General features: G+C 43.5%; 1 protein-coding gene across 1 annotated transcript in view; it reads left to right on the forward strand.

Annotated features, from left to right (window-relative positions):
* Positions 1-11,323: 11,323 nt before the first annotated feature.
* The window catches only part of LOC117355176 (cytochrome c1, heme protein, mitochondrial), a 64,326-nt gene continuing 55,359 nt past the window's right edge, over positions 11,324-20,290 (forward strand). Inside the window, exon 1 of the mRNA XM_033933333.1 lies at positions 11,324-11,481. Coding sequence (XP_033789224.1) covers positions 11,395-11,481 — 87 coding nt within the window. The 5' untranslated portion in view covers positions 11,324-11,394. The remainder of the gene's footprint in view (positions 11,482-20,290) is intronic.

The following is a 20,290-nucleotide window of genomic DNA, read 5'->3' on the forward strand; positions in this document are numbered from 1 at the left end:
GCTTTGCTGCACCTGCCCAGGGCAAAAAAAATGGTGTCATTACACTAATGAAAAAATCCCTCAATTTCCAACTTAACTCTCATAAATTTGACCCTAACGGCCGATGGTCTCTAGTGGAAGGCTCTATTGCAGGACATCCTCTCAACATCTTCAACATCTATGCACCAAATACTGATGATCCCTCCTTTTTTCTCACCTTCCAGACCGTGAGTACAACTCCACTGACGTCTCACACAATCTTCGCTGGGGACTTCAACTTTCCCATTGATCCTTTCATTGACCGATCCTCCACCTGTCGCCCAGCTAAACTGGGTGTTCGAAATGCAGTTCTCAAATTAATGGATCACTTCGGGTGGTCTGACATCTGGAGAATCTTTCACCCATCCACAAAGGATTACACCTTCTACTCTGCTCCACATCAATCCCACTCTAGGATCGACTATATTTTGGGATCCAAGGATGTTTTGAACCTTGTTTCTTCGTCTCAAATCCATGATATTACAATCTCGGATCATGCAGCTGTTTCCTGTACGTTCCAGTGGTCAGCGACCTCCTCCTCTCGTCAATGGAGACTAAACAATTTTCTTCTTCATGATACTGATTTCATCTCACATATCAATAAAGAATCTCAATCTTTCTTTGATACGAACATTAACTCAGTTTCGGATTTCTCCATTGTCTGGGAGTCTTACAAGGCCTGGCTCAGAGGGGAAATAATCAGCTATTCTGCTTTTCAGCTTAAAAAGCGCAAATCCACTCTATCCCAACTTGAGTCTGACATTCACTCATATGAAACCTCGCTATATCAACGCCATGACTCCTCCACATACAAAAAACTACAACTTCTTAAATTCCAATACAATGAAATTTTCAGTTCTCTTGCCTCAGCTTCAATATTTCGACGTTCAGCTACATACTATTCTTCAGCTAATAAAGCAGGCCGTTTGTTGGCTACATACCTTAAAGGAAAACATTCCAAGCAAAGAATCACCCACATCAAAACCTCCAATGGTCTTCTCTACACTTCCACTAAGGATATTCTGAATGAATTCCACACATTCTACGAAGACTTATATACGTCTGAAACCTCTTCAATTAGCAACTCAATTCCTGACTTCTTTCGTTCTCTGGACTTGCCTACTCTCACTGATCCTCAACGTCAATTTCTACAACAATCACTTTCTTCAGAAGAAATTCAACGTGCCATTGCCTCCTTACCTTCTGCCAAGGCTCCGGGCCCAGATGGATTGACCTCAGAATTCTTCAAGTCATTCTCCACCCTCCTGACTCCGCACTTACTCTCTTACTTCCAAGGCCTAATCTTGAACCCTCAGGGACTTCATCGCTTCCTTGAGGCGAACATCATTGTTCTTCCAAAACCTAACAGAGACCCTCAACTTGTGAAAAACTACCGACCTATCTCACTGCTGAATTTGGACTATAAAATTTTTGCTAAAATTCTAGTGTTTCGTTTAGAAAAAGTTCTGCCTTGTCTGATTCACAGAGACCAAGTAGGATTCATGAAGGGTCGCTTTGGAGCAGACAATACAAGATTATTGTGTCATATACTCCACTCCACCGTATCGGACCCTGACCCTAAAGCTCTTGTTTCATTGGATGCTGAAAAGGCGTTTGATAGGGTGGAGTGGCATTATCTTTTTGCTGTTCTCTCTAAATTTGGTCTGCCTCCTTCCTTCATTCATATGATCTCCCTTCTCTACCATGACCCCACAGCTAGACTGATTGTAAATGATGAAGCCTCCTCCCCTTTCACTTTACACAGAGGGACCCGTCAAGGATGCCCTATATCCCCCCTTTTGTTTAACCTAGCCCTGGAGCCCCTCCTCGTAGCTATCAGATCAACATCATCCATTAAGGGCATCTCAATAGCGGGCATTGAATTTAAAATTTCAGCTTATTATACCTCTCTGATCCAGAGTCATCACTGTCCTCTTTAATGCAACTTATATCTTCTTTTTCCCTAATCTCAGGCTATAAAATCAACTGGGATAAAACCGAAATTATGCCACTAACTGAGTCATGCACTCCTTTCACCATCTCCAGTCAACCTCTTACTTGGGTCACTGAAGGGATCAAATATCTGGGTCTTACATTTGGCAGAGACATCCGTTCATCCATACAATTAATCACCTCTAAGATTCTTACCCAACTTTCGCATACTCTCTCTTCCTGGTCACCTCTACATCTCTCATGGTGGGGTAGATTAGATACCATAAAAATGATGGTGGTCCCTAAGATCACCTATATCTTCAATATGTTTCCTCTCCTGTTCCCGGCCTCGATATACAAACAACTCGAATCAAAAATGTCTAGATTCCTTTGGAATGATAAGCCTCACAGAATCTCTCTCTGCAAACTAAAGGCCCCCACTTGTCAGGGAGGTGTTAATTTTCCAGATCTTCTATGTTACCACAGAGCTTTCATATTGAAACAAGGGGCGATGTGGCTCTCCTCTCCTACCTTGCAGGATACGCCCAATTGGCTTCACTTGGAGTCGTCCCTTGCTAACCCACTCCCCCTTCTTCGCCTTATGGGCGCTTCGGGCTTCCCCAATCTTCTCAATAACCCCATCATATCGTCCACCCATAGAGCTCTCACAATGATTGACTCCCACCTTGACGTTCCCTGGAGTCAATCATCTCTATGCCCTTTATGGTATAATAAAAAGATTTCCATTGATAAAAAACCCATATTATGGCCCCATTGGTCTTCCCACCATATTTGGGACATAGGTTCTGTGTGCCACCCTGATGGCACCTTTCGCTCATTCAATGAGCTCATGGAAGCTTTCTCCATTGATGCATCGCATTTTTATAAATGGCTTCAATTAAGATCCTCCCTTAAAAAATCTGGTCTCCTTCCTGTCGCTTCTATGTCCGCTCCATCCTTATACACGTTTTCTCGACAATTCCTAGCCTTAGGCCATTCCGCTTCTCATTTTTATAAACTTCTCAAATCCCTATTATGCGTACCATCATTCCACCTTCACACTTCCTGGGAGTCAGACCTTGAGATCTCCATTTCTGATGAAGCATGGTCCCACATATTTCATTCCACCTTCCATACTTCTCGCTCTGCATCGATTCTCCAACCCATGGTCTTTTTGCTACATAGAGCGATATGGACCCCGATTAGATCACATAAAATTAACGCTTCCTTCTCCAACAAATGTTGGACCTGTCAATCAGAACTAGGCTCCTTAAAACACCTTCTTTTCTCTTGCCCTTCAATCTCCTCATACTGGTCCTCCACATGGGATACCATTTGCTCTGTCTTCAGCATTAACGTCCCTCTAACCTACCAAATGCTCTTGTTGAAATCCTTCCAGGCTTCCCCACTGATCTCTGAGCCAGATCATTATCTGTTTGACATACTACTTTCCTTGGCTTTAAAAATCCTTCTTACACATTGGAAAGATCTATCCAAGGCCTCTCACTGCCAATGGTGGAATTTAGTATGCCTTACTTACAGAACGGAAGCTTACCTGGCAAAATCCTCCAACAGATATCTTTCCTTTCAAAAGAAATGGTTACGATTAAAAACCTACCTGCACTCTGTTTCTTCCCCCTGAGTAGACCGCTCCCTACCTTCTGTTTTTCACTTCCTACTTAATTTCTTTTTCTTTTCTCTCCAGATTTCACATTTTTGCATATTTTCCTTATGTTCATTCACTGTTATTTTCATGCTTATGATTGTAACTCGGATGTTCTCTACTTTTATAGGAGACATACTTTGCTCTCACTACTGTTACTTATTTGAGCTATTGTTGGTTTTAAGCATGATAGCATTAACGTTCTGCAAGCATACATGTCTCTTATTGACAGTTTTTCATGTCTGTTTTAATCCATGCTTTGTATTTAAAACTTTAATAAACAAACCTTGACTAAAAAAAAAAAATTCCATATCAAAATTCTTATCCAAGCACCATTGTGTCTCCAATTATGAACAAGTAGAAAATCAATAAAAAAATCATAAAGAACAACAATGGAAAAAATCATGAAACAAACGTGAAGTCAGTCAACCTGCTCAGCTGAATAAACTAAATTTTCAATTCATCTGTTTAAATTCATGGTGATACTGTATCTCCGTTCATTGAAATCAATCAGGAGTCAAAAAAGATCATGAAAAAACATACAAAGTCAATTAAAGTACTTAACTGAAACAGCTGCACTCTCCATTCCATTCCATGTATACAGATTCCAGTCAATCGCTACATCTTTGCTCGACAGGCCCTTATCCGGGAGTTAACATCAAAATTTTTTTACAGTCCTATAAGTCCTACTCCGTTCCCAGCGGCTCAATCACGCTGAGTTCATGGTGCAACTACCATCCTAGCGTTGGCTTAGCAAGGAAAATTGTACCAATTCTTTTTGGATAAGAGTTTTAATATTATTGGTATTTTGAAGCCTCTTCTTAAAGTATACAGAGGAAGGGGGATATTCTGGACTGAAGGGGGGGATGAAAAGGAAGAAATAATGGGCCTGGAAACAGAAGAGAGGGAGAGAGATGGTGGACAGTGGATGGAGGGAAAAGGAAGGGAGAGAAGTTGGACCCAAGGGGTGGTGTGGAAAGAGGGGGTATAGAGATACTAGATAGGAGGGTAATTGGGAAGAGAAAGGAAGAGATTGTGGATTCTGGGGTGGTGGGGAGAGAGATGCTGGATGAAAGGGTAGATGAGAAGAGAAAGGAGAGATTGCGGATCTGGTAATAATCAATCTTTGGCTTGTCATCTGGCTACCTTCTTTCCCATTTTTCTTTGAGCCACTCAAATAAGTCCACACATAGTTTGTTTGTTTACATTTCCTTCTGTTAAATTATGTTGTCATAAAAGATTTCTTGAGCGAACTCTCTCTTTTCAGGTTGCTAAATTGAATGGTAGGTTTGGAAAAATTCTGCTAGGAGCTTCCTCTCTTGATTTTAGAAAATTATCGAAGACCCAATTATTTGATAAATTTGTATCCTAATTGTATTCTGTCGTCTTTTTTAAATTTTATGCATTTCTTGTTTTATTATCTGATGTATTTCCATTTTAAATTGTATTCTTCGCTGTATGATCAGTTTTTATTTGTTGTGAACCACCTAGAACAGCGGTCTCAAAACACGCAGCCCATAGGTCACATGTGGCTCTCCAGGTGTTATTTGCGGCCCGCGGTCTGGACACGATCAACAGCATTTCTCTTCCCTTCCTTTTGGAGCAGCAGCGTGTCTGGCCGGCTCGTTCCGTTCAAAGCCGCGAGTTGGCGGCTCCTTGCGCTATCCACTCCTGCATCGGAAGCCTCTCTGATGTTACATCAGAGAGGCTTCAAATGCAGGCGCGGATCTCGCAAGGAGCCGCCACCCGTGGCTTTGAACGGAACGAGCCGGCCAGACACGCTGCTGCTCCACAAGGAAGAGAACGGAAGGGGAGGGGAAAGAGAAATGCTTCTGCTACATAGGAAAGGGGGACCCTAGGGTAATGCTGCTGTAAAGGGAGAGGGAGGAAAAGGGGAAGAGAAATGCCTCTCCTGCACAGGAAAGGGGGAAGGGAAATGCTGCTTCTGTTGCTGCTGCACCCAATTGGGGAAAGAGAGGGAAGGAAGGAGAAGGGAGAGGAGAGGAACAAGAGAAGAAGCCAAGTTCATGGGAGGGAGGGAAGGAAAGGAGATATCAGACCATGGAGGGGGAGGGAGAGATGCCAGGGCATGGGGGAAGGGAAGGAGACAGATGCAGACCAGAGGAAAGGAAGGAAGGAGGGAGAGAAAGGAAGGAAAGAGATGCCAGACCATGGAATTAAGACGGAAGAAGAGAGAGATAGGAAGGGAAGGTAAGACATGGAAATGTAGATTTTGAAAAGAAAGCAGAAAAATTGAACATTAAGTTAATGCCAAAGATGGATGTAAGGCAGAAAGTGAAGACGGAGAGAAATACAGTCAAAGGACAAGAAGGCCCTGGAAATATAGTTGAAAGCACAGAAAAATAAAGTCACCAGACAACAAAGGTAGGGAAAATGATTTTATTTTCAATATAGTGACTGAAATGTGCCAGTTTTGAGAAAGAAAAGATATTAAACTTTAAATGTGAGGGCTGCAGAAAAAATAGAGTACTTGGAGGGCCGCAGAAAAAATAGTTAATGCCTTATTAAAGAAATGACAATTTTGCATGAGGTAAAACTCTTTATAGTTTATATATCTTTCCTTTTAACTGTTAAAGGAAAGTTTTATAAACTATAAAGAGTTTTACCTCATGCAAAATTGTCATTTCTTTAATAAGACATTAACTTTTTTTCTGCGGCCCTTCAAGTACCTACAAATCCAAAATGTGGCCCCGCAAAGGGTTTGAGTTTAAGACCACTGACCTAGAACCATTCCTGGTTAGGCAGTATATAAAAAATAAAATGACTATTATTATTATTATTATTAATAATGGGATCCATCATTGCAGCTGCTCTTTTACTCCCTGAGACACTGACAGCGTGAGTGAATTAAACACGCTGCCTGCTACTGCTTCCTGTCCCCACTTAGGCGCAAAGCAGTAGCAGAGGGAAAGCTTTCAGGTCGCCAAAGGCAGTGTGTTTACTTCACTCACACTGCCGGCGGCCCAAAGAGTGCAAGAGTAACTGCCTTATCCGATCCCATGGAGGAGAGGAATGCAGGGAGGTCGCTGGGGCATCGTGTGTGTGTGTGTGTGTGGGGGGGGGTCATTACAGAAATGCTGGACTGTGGGGGATGGAGAGGAAAAAAAAAGAGATGCCAGACATCCGGGTGAGGGAAGTGGAGGACAAAGATACCAGACAATGGTGAGGAGGAGGAGGAAAGAGAAGAGGAGACACCAGACCACAAGAAGGGAGAAAGGGAAGGAAAGAGCAATGCTAGACTAAGAAATGGGAAGAAGGAGAGATGCGAGACCACAAAGGGTGAGGAGGGAAGGAGAGGAGAGAGATGATAGGCTGTGGGAAGAAGAGGAGAAAGACAAAGGAGGAGAGAGAGGAAGGAGATACACAGGGATGGAGAGAGGAGGAGATGGTGCATAGGGAAAGGTAAGAGAGATGCAAGAAATGTTTTTAAGAAAAGATGGGAATAAGAAGAAAGAGGGAGGAGATTATACACATTGATGGAGGGAAGGGCAGAGTGAGGGAGGAGATGGTGCACATGGATAGATGGGAAGGGAAGACATGGAACAGTAGATTTGAGAAGGAAGCAGCCAGCTGATTAACCGTTCCCCTTAATTGTATCGATGACGTGTGTCTTGGGTGTTTAGATTGTAAGCTCTTTCGAGCAGAGACTGTTTTCTTCTTTGTGACTCTGTACAGCACTGCATGTGTCTGGTAGCGTTATAGAAATAATTAATAGTAGTATTATTAAAAGTTAATGCCAATGATGATTTAGGACAGAATGTGAAGAAGGAGAGAAAAAGCGCAAATAGATAAGAAGGTCCTGGAAACACAGGTAAGAGCACAGGAAGAAGGAAGTTCAACCAGAGTCTGGGAAAAGATAATTTAAAAAAATAAAATCACCAGACAACAAAGGTAGTTCTTCTTCACCCAGAGAGTGGTAGAAAGCTGGAACACATTGGCTGAGGATGTGGTAAGAGTAACATGACCATTTATTTTTTTCATCAAAATGGGACATCTATTAATATTCAGCCCCGCCCCAATCCTGCTATAGCCCCTCCCCCAATTTATTCCATTCATTTTTCATGAACACGCAATATCTTATTCATTCATAATGGTAAACAAAATTAAAAAACCACAAAGTGTACGCAGTGAAAATGTTAATTATTTACGAGTTTCAGGTTTTTTTCAAAGATGTCAAGGCAGATTACTTTAAAATACGCAATTTTATTAGGATTTTTATATACCGCCTATCAAGGTTATCTAAGCGGTTTTCACAATCAGGTACTCAAGCATTTTCCCTATCTGTCCCGGCGGGCTTACAATCTATCTAACGTACCTGGGGCTATGGAGGATTAAGTGACTTGCCCAGGGTCACAAGGAGCAGCGGCGGGGTTTGAACCCACAACCGCAGGGTGCTGAGGCTGTAGATCCAACCACTGCGCCACACACTCCTCCGATGTCAGTAACTATAGAAAAATAAACAGATATAGTGCAAAATATAGACAGAAAATATAAATTCTCAAAACTGACACATTTTGATCACTCAATTTAAAATAAAATCATTTTTCCTACCTTTGTTGTCTGGTGATTTCATGAGTCTCTGGTTGCACTTCCTTCTGACTGTGCATCCAATCTTTCTTTCTTTCGCATCCAACATTTCTTTCACAATCCAGCCCCATCCCCTTTGGGTCCAGTTCTCTCTCTGTTTTCCCTCTGTTACCCTTCCTAGATCCAGTGTCAGTTCTCATTTGTACCTTTGTTCAAGGTCTCCCTCTTTCTCCGTCCTCTGTTATGATCTTAAATCTCCCTGTTCTCCCCCTCTGTCTGAACCTCCCATAGTCCTGTATCTGCCTCCTGTCTTTCCCCTTTTGTACAGGCCTTTCTCTCTCTAGTCTTTATAATCTGCTTACAACGCCCCCCCCTTTCTCTGCCTCTTTCTCGCCTTCCTTCCTCCCTCCCTCCCAGCAGATTTTAGCATATCTCTCTCCTCCTTTTCTCCCCTTAGATCTGGTATCTTGTCTCCTCCCCTTCCCCCCTGCTCAGGCATCTCTCTCTCCACTCCCTTCCTCTTGTTCTTCCCTCTCAATTTATTTTCTGCCTGTCTAAATTCTTTCTTACTATTCAGTCCTCAATTTCCCTCTTTCATTGTGTCTACCTATAGCTTGCCACCTCTTTCCCTCACCCCTTGCAGTATCTAACTCTGTCCTCTTCCCTCAATCCAGCATGTGCTCTTTTTTTATTTCTCCTCCCCACTTCCTTCGTCTGCTCCCCCTCTCCTCCCACTTCCATTCAGTCAGCCCCCTCTCCCCCACACTTCCAGTGTCTGTCCCTCCTCTCCCCCACACTTCCATTCAGTGTCTGTCCCTCTTCTCCCCCACACTTCCATTCAGTGTCTGTCCCTCCTCTCTTCCACGCTTCCATTCAGTGTCTGTCCCCCTCTCTCTACCCCTTCCATCTACTGCTCACCCTCTGTCTCGCCCCTTCCATTCTCTGCCCTTTCTATTCAGTGTCCACCCTCTCTCTCTTCCATATGCTATCTTCCCTCTTTCTATGCTCCTTCCATAAACTGTCTCCTTTGTACATGATTCATTTCAGCTTCACCCCTCTCTCCATTTTTCTGTCTCCCTATGCTTTGGAATCTCTCTCTTCTCTTTTCCTTCCTTCCCATGTCACCTCATGGTCTGGCATTTCTATCTACTTCCCTCCCCTCCCCCATGCCCTGGCATCTCTCTCCCTCCATGCTCTGGCACCTCCTCTCCCTCCTTTCCCTTTGGTCTTGCATTTGTTTCCTGTCTATCCCCCCCATGCCCTGGCATATTTCTCCTCTCCTTCCAACTCCCCCTCTATTATCTGGCATCTCCTCTCCTTCCTTCCTTCCCCATGGTCTGGCATCTGTCTCCTCCCCCCCCCCATGCCCTGGCATCTCTCTCTCCCCCTCCATCTCTTTTCCTTTCCCTCCCTCCCATGGACTTGGCATCTCTCGTTCCTCTCCCTTTTCCTTCTCTGTCAGCATGCCCCATGTTCAGCATCTCTCACCTGACTTCCTACTCATGTCAAGTCTGGTTTTTTCCCTTCACCCTACTACTACTACTACTAATAATAATAACTTTATTTTTATATACCGCCAGCTATCTTGCGACTTCTAGGCGGTTTACAATAAAAGAAACTGTGAATACAATGAAGGAAATGTAAATACAATAAAGAGAAACTTTACGTACAATGAATTAAAGAGTATAGCAGTGTACATCTCAATACAATAAAGGGAAATTTTACGTACAATGGATTAAAGAGTATAGCAGTATACATCTCGTACAATGGATAAAGAGTATAGCAGTATACATCTGATAATATTAATAATGTTAGCAACAGTTTGTGTGTTGCAAGGCCAGGAAGTGCCAAGCTGTTTGCACAGAAGTAGAAATGTTCCGTAAATTGAATAGAGTGTTCATAGTTAGTGGTCCATGTCCAGCATCTTCCTGTTTTTGTTCCTTATCTGATTTAGCAGCTTTCTCCCCTTTCCTGAGCCAGCCAACCCACCATCTTCCCACATCCCATTCCAGTACCTCCCCTCTTTTCCCCAACTTAATAGGCTGGGATAGTATAGAAGTCCTTCAGGGAATAAGCCCTCAGCTTAATTTAGAGGCGAGTGTTCCAGTGCTGCTGAGACTGGAGGTGATTCTTAGCTACCATTAGCTCTGCCGGTAATGATAAACTGGACGGTAAAAACAAAGACAGAAGCCATTGGACTTTTCCTCTTGCCTGCATCGCTCTAAGTTCTGTTACTCTCGATCCCGCCCCTCAAAAACAGGAAGTCACTTCAGAGGGGGACGGGTCGAGAGCGACAGAACTTGGAGAGATGCAGGTTAAGTGGAAAAGTCCCGTGGCTTCTCTCTTTGGTTTTACCATCCAGTTTAGCTTTACCAGCGCAGCCGAAGGCAGGGCTAATGGCAGCAATGTGGATCGCGGGGCCCCCTTGCCATCCTCTAATGCTGGCCCTGAGACTAGGGAGGGTGATTCCGGACCTGGCGGCTCCCCCTCCCGACCATTTCTGCGTTGTAGGGAGGGAGGCAGGCTTTAGTGTGGGAGGGGAAGCGATCGCCCGTCCATTGTCCCTGCGCACAGCTTCAGGACGCTGTCCCTGAAAACGGGACATTTTGGCGTCCCGAAGTGGTGGGTCAGGACAATGGGACGTAGGGTCACCTTAGGTAAGAGCGTAGCTGGTTTTAAGAAAGGTTTGGACAATTCTCTGGAGGAAAAGTCCATAGTCTGTTAGTGAGAAAGACACAGGGGAAGCCACTATTTGCCCTGGATCGGTAGCATAGAATGTTGCTACTCTGGGGATTCCGGAATCTTGTTACTCCTTGGGATTCTGTATGGAATGTTGCTACTCTGGGGATTCCGGAATCTTGTTACTCCTTGGGATTCTGTATGGAATGTTGCTACTCTGGGGATTCCGGAATCTTGTTACTCCTTGGGATTCTGTATGGAATGTTGCTACTCTGGGGTTCTGGAATTTTGCTCTTCTTTGGGATTCTGTATGGAATGTTTTGACCTGGATTGGCCACCGTGAGAACGAGCTACTGGACCACTGGTCAGACCCAGCGAGGCTATTAGCTTCTCGTATCTTCTTAATGACGTCTGGGAGCGCACGCGCAGCTCTTCCGCCCTGTGACGCGCTAACGTACGCGTCCACCAGGCCCCGCCTCCTTCTCCTCAGGAAACGGGCGGTCCGGAAGCAGCCGCGAGCGCGCGGTGCCGACGTCACAGGGCGGCTGTTCAAGATGGCGGCGCTGTGCCTGGGCCTGCGGGCCTCGCTGCGGAGGGGCCTCTTGGAGCCAGCGCGGGCCACCTGGCCGGCTGGGCCGCGGGTGAGTGGCGCGCAGAGGCCGCGGAGGGCGGGCTTGGCGCCGCGCGGGCCCCGGGCCGCCGGCCGTGGCCCGGACGAGGCTGAAGGTCACCGGGGAGAGGGCGGCCTGAGGAGCCGGGGGGGGGGGGGGGGAGGAGGAAGAGCGGGGTCTCCCGAGGCGGCGAATACGTTGGCAAGCGTCGCTGCCGAGCGGGGAGTCCGGCCTTCCTGAGCGCCTCCCCCCCCCCCCTCCATTCCTTTCACTTGACCTTTTGACCCGCCTTCTAAAGAGGAAGCCGGGCTGGTCCTTCACGCCTGCAACTTGGGCAGAAAAGGGCCCAGACTCTGCCCCCCCCCCCGTGACCTTGATAGGTTTCAACACAATGCAATTTCATGCAACGCTTCTTGCAACTCCTGCTTCCCCCCTTCGTTGTTTATTGGTTTCAATAAAAGCTTGATAGGTGAAGGCTGCACACTTTGCTTTGCTCTGTTTCTCTTCATCAGACACCCCAGGTAGCAAAGCCTTCAACAGCTCTTTTGGCTTTGAGAGAGAGAAAGAAAGCACAATGCATTAAAAGTTCTTTGTAACATTTGGGATTGAAATAAAAGGCTCCCCTATGTGTCGGAAATGGGTACTTTGGCCCCGATTCACTAAAGTCAGCGGTTGGCGCTGCCCAAAACGGCCCACCACGTGTTTTTCCCTTCGATCACCCATTTTGCGATCCAGCCTTGCAAAATAGCCAAGCAACTGATTCACTTGGCCGTTTTACGATCCTAAAACCCAACTGCTGTAGACCTGTCAGTGTATTACCAACTGGTCTGCCTGGGGGAGGGGGTGTTGTCCTTTTTTCCATGGCACACAAAATATCTATGCCCAATAAAAAAAGAAAAAAATCATCCCAACAAAGCGCCCCCTTCCCTGAACCCAAAAAAATGGCAGGAGGGATGCCCACTCCCTCATGCCACCATCTGTTGGGAGCAGGAGGAAGCACAAACACCTCCTCTGCCTGGCTAGCTAAGCCACTGAGCCTTAAGCCCCTCCCCAGTGTATCATGTGGGGTCTTAGACACTGATTGGCTATTGTTAATGAATCTACCTCTTTGTGTTTATCCCAGGTTGTCTTCCACACTCTCTGGGAGCTAACCTATGTTTTGGGCTAATGAGTGCTTAATGTAGGAAAAAGACTAATTGTAAAATGTGTTAAAAGTATTTTGCGGTAATTTGTCTGTTAGCATGTGATTATTTTTCAGCTACTTTTTTTTTTGTAGAGCATGGGGTGTGGGCATAGAAGTGTTATCCAGCTAACTCATTCACGTTAGCATGCGCTAACTGGATATAGCAGAGTTAACAAGGGAGCACCTCTTAAATAGGAGGTAGTAAGTCCTCCCACATTAATATTTTTGTAGGTGTTGTGCACGAATGGAATATTTACACTCTTTTTACAAAACCGTAGTGGTTTTTACCACCAGCCAAGGCGGTAACAGCTCCTGTGCTCATAGGAATTCTATGAGCATCAGACCTATTACCACTGCGGCCGGCGCTAAAAACCATGTTATAATTTTGTAAAAAGAGGGAGGCTAGGGTGGGATTTGCAATAAAATGCCCAATTTTCAAGCCATGTTAGAAATGTGCTTAGCTCACGAGAATGTCCCACATTAAAACATTATTTCTGACATTTTTTTTAGTAAAAGGGCTCTTTACTGTGCAGTGGTCATGAAGTTGGGTAGCAACTCCTAAATGGGACCTAACCATGGGCCCCTTTTACGAAGCCGCTATAGGCTTTTTTATTACCGGTCGCAGTGGTATTATTCTGAGTGTCAGAGTTAATACTGCTGCGGCCAGTGATTAAAAAAAACCTAACGCAGCTTCGTAAAATGAATTCTATGCCTATGAATATCTGAGCTAATACCACTGCAGCCTGCGATTTAAAAAAAAGCCTAACATGGCTTCATAAAAGTCTGGGGGAGGGAGCATATAAGCTGTTGTTGTTAAGTGCCATCGACTCGGGCTCGAGTCATAGTGATTGATGAATTGCAGATCTCAAAAAGAAATCGGTTTTGTGCTAGCCCGGTAAGGTCCTCCAGCATCATCCCCATGATGTCCAGCCATCTGATTGCAGGCTGCCCTATTCCTCACCAGCAGCAAAGAAGACATGCTGCATCTTCTGTATGCAGAGAGCTTAAATCTGCCACTTTGTGTAGACTTCAGAACCTGAGCATTAGAGATGATGTTTTCAGTAAGCCTGCAGAGAAGAGGAGGGAGCTTCCTAATTCATTCCCTCTACTCTTTCTGCTCCTGCCTCTCGCCTTTTCCATATCTGCGGCTCCACTTCCTTTTGGTCTACAAATTGTGCCCTGCCTAAGTTCATCACTTTGCATTTGGCCATGTTGGAAATCTGCCACTTGGATACCTAGTCTTAACAATGTCCTTCTGCAACTTTTGAATAATCTTGAGAACCTGCCAGGACAGACAGGGAAAATGCTTGAAGTACCTGTATATAAACCGCTTTGAGTGTGGTTGTAAAACTACAAAAAGGTGGTATACAAGTCCCTTTCCCTTTACAAATCTGGTACTGTACTGTTTGTACATTTCCAGATCACTCTTAAATATGTTGAAAAGCACTGGTCTCTCTACAGAACCCTTGAGACACTCCACTATTCATAAGTGAGAAAATTGACTATTTAACCCTGCCTGCTCCGTTTTCTATTTTTCAGTCTGGCCTCAATGCACAAGAGGACATTGCCTCCTTTTCTGTTGCTTTCAGTTCTCTCAAGAGCCTTTGTGTGAGGATTTAAGTCTTCTGAAAATTTAGATACACCGTGTCAACCAGTTCACCTTTATCCATATGTTTACTCTCACTTTTAAAAGAATGTATCCATGTTGACCTTGTCCCATTAAACCATGACCATTCAGCTATTTTATTGTTTCATTTAGCTCGCCATTTTCCCCTCAAATCAGACTCTTCCAAAAGTTTATCAAGGCTTCAGGACCCCTGAAGAAGGCTGAATGTAGCTGAAACACGGACCGTGTAGGGTCTGAGTCTCACTTTGTTGAGCACTAAACATCAGTGACACATAATATTGTACCTGATATAAATCTTGAGATTGTTTTTATTTCATTCATTTGAATAAACTTATATTTCCTGGACCTCCAAAGACTTGTGTTCCTCTTTATGCTTTCTTCCATTAAACCATGATCATTAAGCTATTTTATTGATAGTAATGTAGATGATGACAGATAAGAACCTATATGGTTCATCCAGTCTGCTCACCAAGATAAACTCATAAGGTATGATACTACATATGTATACTTGATTTATCCTTGCCAAGTTCAGGGCACAGACTGAAGAAGTCTGCCCAGCACTAGCTTTGCTTCTTAGTTACTAACATAATAAATGATGGTATACAAAGTCCTGAACGGTCCATCCAATCTGCCTATTAGTTATTCTCATTAAAAATACATGATTAAATTAACTTCTTTGATATTTCTGAGCCATAGACTAAAGTCCACCTGGTTTTGTCTTAGGTTCCAACTGCTGAAGTTGCCGTCTAAGCTCACTCCAGCCTATCCAGCCATCCCGTTGTTTGCAGGATATTTACCATAAAGTCTGGCCAGTAATGTCCTCATGTTCCAAGTTAGTGGAGTTCCCACTGATGCCCTCCCCAGCCCATCTTGTTAGTGTTGCCATCTAATCACTACTAAGCTTGTTTGGTTCCATGCCTTCCATATACAGTAGGATTCCTTTGTTTCTCCCATGCATCTTTGAGTTACATTACCATTTTCATCTCCACTATCTCCCGCAGGAAGGCATTTCAGGCATCTACCACCCTGTCCGTGAAAAAGTACGTCCTGAGTATTTCTGAGTTGGCTCCCCTGCAATTTAAATTCATGTCCTCTAATTCTATCTCTTTCCCTCCTCTAGAAGAGCGATGAAAATGATAAAGGGGATGGAGGTAAGGTGAAAAAGACTAAGGCTCTTCAGCTTGAAGAAGAGACAGTTCAGGGGAGATATATTATAGGTCAATAAAATACTGAATGGAGTGGAACAGGTAGATCACTTGTTTACTGCTTCCAAAAATACTAAGAATTAAAGGACATGCAATGAAGCTACTAAGTAGTAAATTTAAAACAAACTGGAGAAAATATTTCTTCACTCGGCATGTAATTTAAACTCTGGAATTCATTGCTAGAGAATGTTGTGATAGCATTTAGCTTGGCATGGTTTAAAAAAGGTTGGATAACTTCTGAAAAAAAAGTCCATAAACCATTATTGAGATGGTGTGGGACAACCCACTGCTTATTTCTAGGATAAGCAACATAAAATCCGTTTTTCTCTTTGAGATCTTGCCAGGTACTTGTGACCTAGATTGGCCACTGTTGGAAACAGGATACTGGACTTGGTAGACCTTTGTTCTGTACCAGTATAGCAGCTCTTATGTTTTCCTGAAAAGGTTTGTTTATTAATACATTTCAAATACCCGAATGTCTGTATCATATCGCCCCTGTATCTCCTTTCCTCCAGGGTGTGCATTTTGAGGTCATCAAGTCTCTCCTCATACATCTTAAGGAGCAAACCCCCATTCCATTTTCGTAGCTTTTCTTGAACTGCTTCAAGGTTTTTTACATCTTTAGCAAAAGACGGCCTCCAAAACTGAACACAATCGTCCAAGTGGGGTCTCACCAATGACTTGTATAGGGGCATCAATACCTCCTTTCTTCTGCTGCTTATACCCCTCTTTTGTCCAGTTCAGCATCCTTCTGGCTGGCTATCGCCTTGTTACATTGTTTCATCACCTTGGACGCCATCACCTCAAGGTCCCTTTCCTGAACTGTGCTTATCAATCTCTCACCTTCTATCTCATATGTATTCTTTTAGTTTCTTCAGTAACATGGAGCTCATTAGTCTGTAGTTCCCCACAATCCATGTTAAAGAATTGATGTTAGGTTTATCATACACAACGCTTCAGGTACTGTAGATTGTTTTAATGATAGAATTGAAATACGAGCATAGCAGTTGAAAATCCCCTACAAATTCCATCAGCAAAATTAAGACTGAATACAGCTAGGTGAATTAGTTATGTTAATCAGGTTTTCTATTCTGTCTTTACCTATTCAGTTCAAGGTCGGATTACATAAAAGAGGTTGGGTCAGTTACCCAAGAAGTTACAAAGGAGAGTTTGACACGGACATTCAATAGGGTTACTAGTACAGGTAGATCAGTACAGCTATTAAGATGGTTAGGTCTTAATTTCAACTAAATAGTTACAATTGTGTTTAAAGTGTTTGGTCTTGATTTTCCAGGCAGTTAATCAGGGCATACCTTGGTACCTGTCATGAGACTTGACTGTGTGTCGTTTGCTGTAGTCTTTGAGATCTGAGACTGGTATGCACCTTTCAACTTATAATCCTGAATCAAGGGCCCTAGCCATATCTTTGTTGTAGTCTATCAGATATTTAAACGTCTCGATCATATCTCCCCTCTCCCACCTTTCCTCCAAAGTATACAGATTGAGATCTTAAGTCTGGCCTCATACGCCTTTTGATGAAGACGACTGACAATTTTAGTAGCCTTCCTCTGGACCAACTCCATCCTGTTTATATCTTTTTGAAGGTGTGGTTTCCAGAATTGCACACAATATTCTAAGTCTCACCAGTCTTATACAGGGGCATCAATACCTCCTTTTTCCTACGGACCATACCTATGCACCCTAGCATCCTTCTAGCTCTTGTTATCACCTTTTCAACCTATTTGGCTACCTTAAGATCATCACATACTATCATGAATCCCACTCCTTTTTTGTGTACAAAAGTTCGTCACCCCTAAACTGTACCTTTCCTTCTGATTTTTGCAAACCGTTTGCATGACCTTGCATTTCTTAGTATTAAATCTTAGCTGCCAAATTTCAGAGCATTCTTCAAGCTTTACTAGGTCATAAGAACATAACATAAGAGTTGCCATACTGGGACAGACCAAAGGTCCATCAAGCCCAGTATCCTGTTTCCAACAGTGGCCAACTCAGTTCTCAAGTACCTAGCTAGATCCCAAGTAGTAAAACATATTTTATGCTGCTTATCCTGTGTCTCCTCTATAAGCTTAAGAACCCTAGCTACTTTAGCCTTTCCTCAGGGAAGTTGTCCCAAACCCTTTATCATTTTTGTCTCCCTTCTCTGTACCAAAATTGCACACAGTATTCGAGGTGCGGCCATACCATAGAGCGATACATGGGCATTATAACATTTTCATCTTTGTTTTCCTTTCCTTTCCTGATAATTCCTGAGTGAAAAGGTGTAGTGGCCGTGTTAGTCTACTCTTCAGGGTAATATGTAGAAATAAAACAAAAACGTAAAGGAAAAAAAATACCTTTTTTTATTGGACTAACGTATGATTAGCTTTTGAAGGTAATCCCTTCTTCCTCAGATCAGAAATAAACAAATTTTGGCAAAATCAGTGTATATAAGGGAAACAGGAAAGCATTTCAGGGGTAGTTGGAGACAGGTGACAAAGCAGTTTCAATTCCTTTGTGGTGGGAAAGAAAGCCAAGGTCCTTGTTAAGTCCTGTCCAGTAGGTATAAAAATATTTTATTGTTTTGATTTCAAAAGTTTTACGTTCTTGGATTGTCTTAAAATTTCCTTTCTGTATTCTCTTTTTTATTATTAATATTATTTATTGATTGATTTTTATAGTACATAATTGTTGCTTAACAGGAAATATACAGAAATTACTACATCCAGTTAACTATTGGATTTGGAAATTATAATTCAAGCCAAAGCTGGCTTAAGAAACAATTATACCTTAATACATAGTCCTCAAATAAAGGAGGAAAGAGACAAGAAAGAAATTCTTACTGTATTCTAACCATAAAAATCACTGGAGCAGTGGTCAGTTTTTCCAAAGTGCTGTCCGGCAGAGGTGACATCCTGGTTGACACTGTCTTTACCATCTGGCCTGTTTCACCTATGTAGCATCCTTCTTTGCACTTTTTGCATTGAATGATATGTATCACATTGGAAGATCCCCTTATGTTGAATGGTTTCCCATATCAGTGACTGGGACCCTTTGAGATGTGCTCGCACAGTTTGCAGCTTGCCACACTGCGAGGATGTGCGCCATTCTCTTCTTTGTGGGTTTGGGTAGGGAGTTTGCTTCTTACCAGTTTCGGTTTCAGATTAGGTGGCTGACGGAAGGTCAGCACAGGTGGAGCTTGGGATATTTTTTAGTAATTCAGCTGAAGACTAGGATCAACTTACATAGATATCATAACAAAAATTAGGATGCCAACCAGATTGTCATCTTTGTCGGGCAGCAGCTTGGAAAAAGACCTTGGCTTTCTTTGCCACTAAGAAAGAAATTCAACTTTCTCAAAAGCTTTTTGCTTATAGTATCATTCCTTCTCTCTCCTAATGAGGACTATACAAGAGTACTGATATGGTGAAAGAAATTGTTGATTTATTTGTTTATAACTTCTTTTATTTTAATGTGCAAGACTGGTTTTTTGTTCAATTTGTATCTTATTGAAATATGAATAAAGTGATAAGTAAAAAAAAATAAAAATTCAACTTTTCTTATCTCTTTGTCTCCAACTACCACTGAAATGCTTTCATGTTTCTGTTTGAGGAAGAAAGGGTTACTTTCAAAAGCTAATCGTAGAGTACATTAAGGGCTCCTTTTACTAAGGTGCAGTAGTGTTTTTAGCACACGCACAAGATTAGCACACGCTAGCTGAAAAATTACCGCCTGCTTAAAAGGAGGCGGTAGCGGCTAGCACACACGGCAATTTAGCACGTGCTAGTCCGCACGATAAGGCCCTAACGTACCTTTGTAAAAGGAGCCCTAAGTTAGTCCAATAAAAAAGGTATTATTTTCTTTCCTTTGTTTTTATTTCTACATATTTATGCTGACAATTTCTGTGAGAACTCACGGCAACCAATCAGCCAGCGGCCTCGAACGGAGCAGGAGGGCAGGAAGATCGGTCCTGCTCTGTGCACCGGCTGGCTACCAGGGACCCGAAAGGTACGTGGGGGAGGATGAAGGGAGGTGTGGTTGTCAATTTCAGGAGGCAGAAGAGATTCCTCCTGTCCTGTCCACTGCGAAGCTGCCGAGGAGGTAGGGGGGTGGGGTGTGTGTGTGTGTCGGGTTTGTTTTAGAGAGTTGCGCGGGGACAGAAATCCCACCCGTCCCCGTTAGGACTCCCACCCGTCCCCTCGAGGAATCCCTCCGTCCCCGCGAGGAATCCCCTTCGTCCCTGCCCGTCCCCACGAGGAATCCCCTACGTCCCCTACGTCTCTATAAACTTCAGAAATAGTTATTTCAGTTAATTATGCTACTGAATTAAAGGCTCTGGTAGAAACCCATTTAAAAATAAGCAAAAAGACTATATTAATTGGGAAGAATACATACTTTGTAAACGGGTTTCTACCAGAGCCTCTAATGTTTATAAATTTTTATCAACACAACTAATGTACTACTTTATTCTGAAGCAAAAAAAAAAAAAAAAGAATTTTTTTTCCTACCTTTGTTGCCTGGTTTCTGCTTTCCTCATGTTCTCATTCAATTCCTTCCATCCACTGTCTCTCTTCTCTCTGCGTTTTCCATTTGCTCTGTTACTGTGCCTCTCCCTTTTTCCCCCCTTCCAAATTGGTCTGGCACCCATCTTCTTCCCTCCGCTCCCCCCATAGTCTGGCATCTCTGTCTTCTTCCCTGCTACCGTCTTCTCCCCACTCTCTCTTCCCCATTTCCTTTCAGCGTCCTTCTCCCCCCCATCTTCCCCATGTCCTGTCAGCATCCTTCTCCCCCCTCTGTCTTCCACATGTGCTTTCAGTGTCCTCCCCC

Source organism: Geotrypetes seraphini, chromosome 2 (genome assembly GCF_902459505.1).
Source record: "Geotrypetes seraphini chromosome 2, aGeoSer1.1, whole genome shotgun sequence".
NCBI lineage: Eukaryota > Metazoa > Chordata > Amphibia > Gymnophiona > Dermophiidae > Geotrypetes > Geotrypetes seraphini.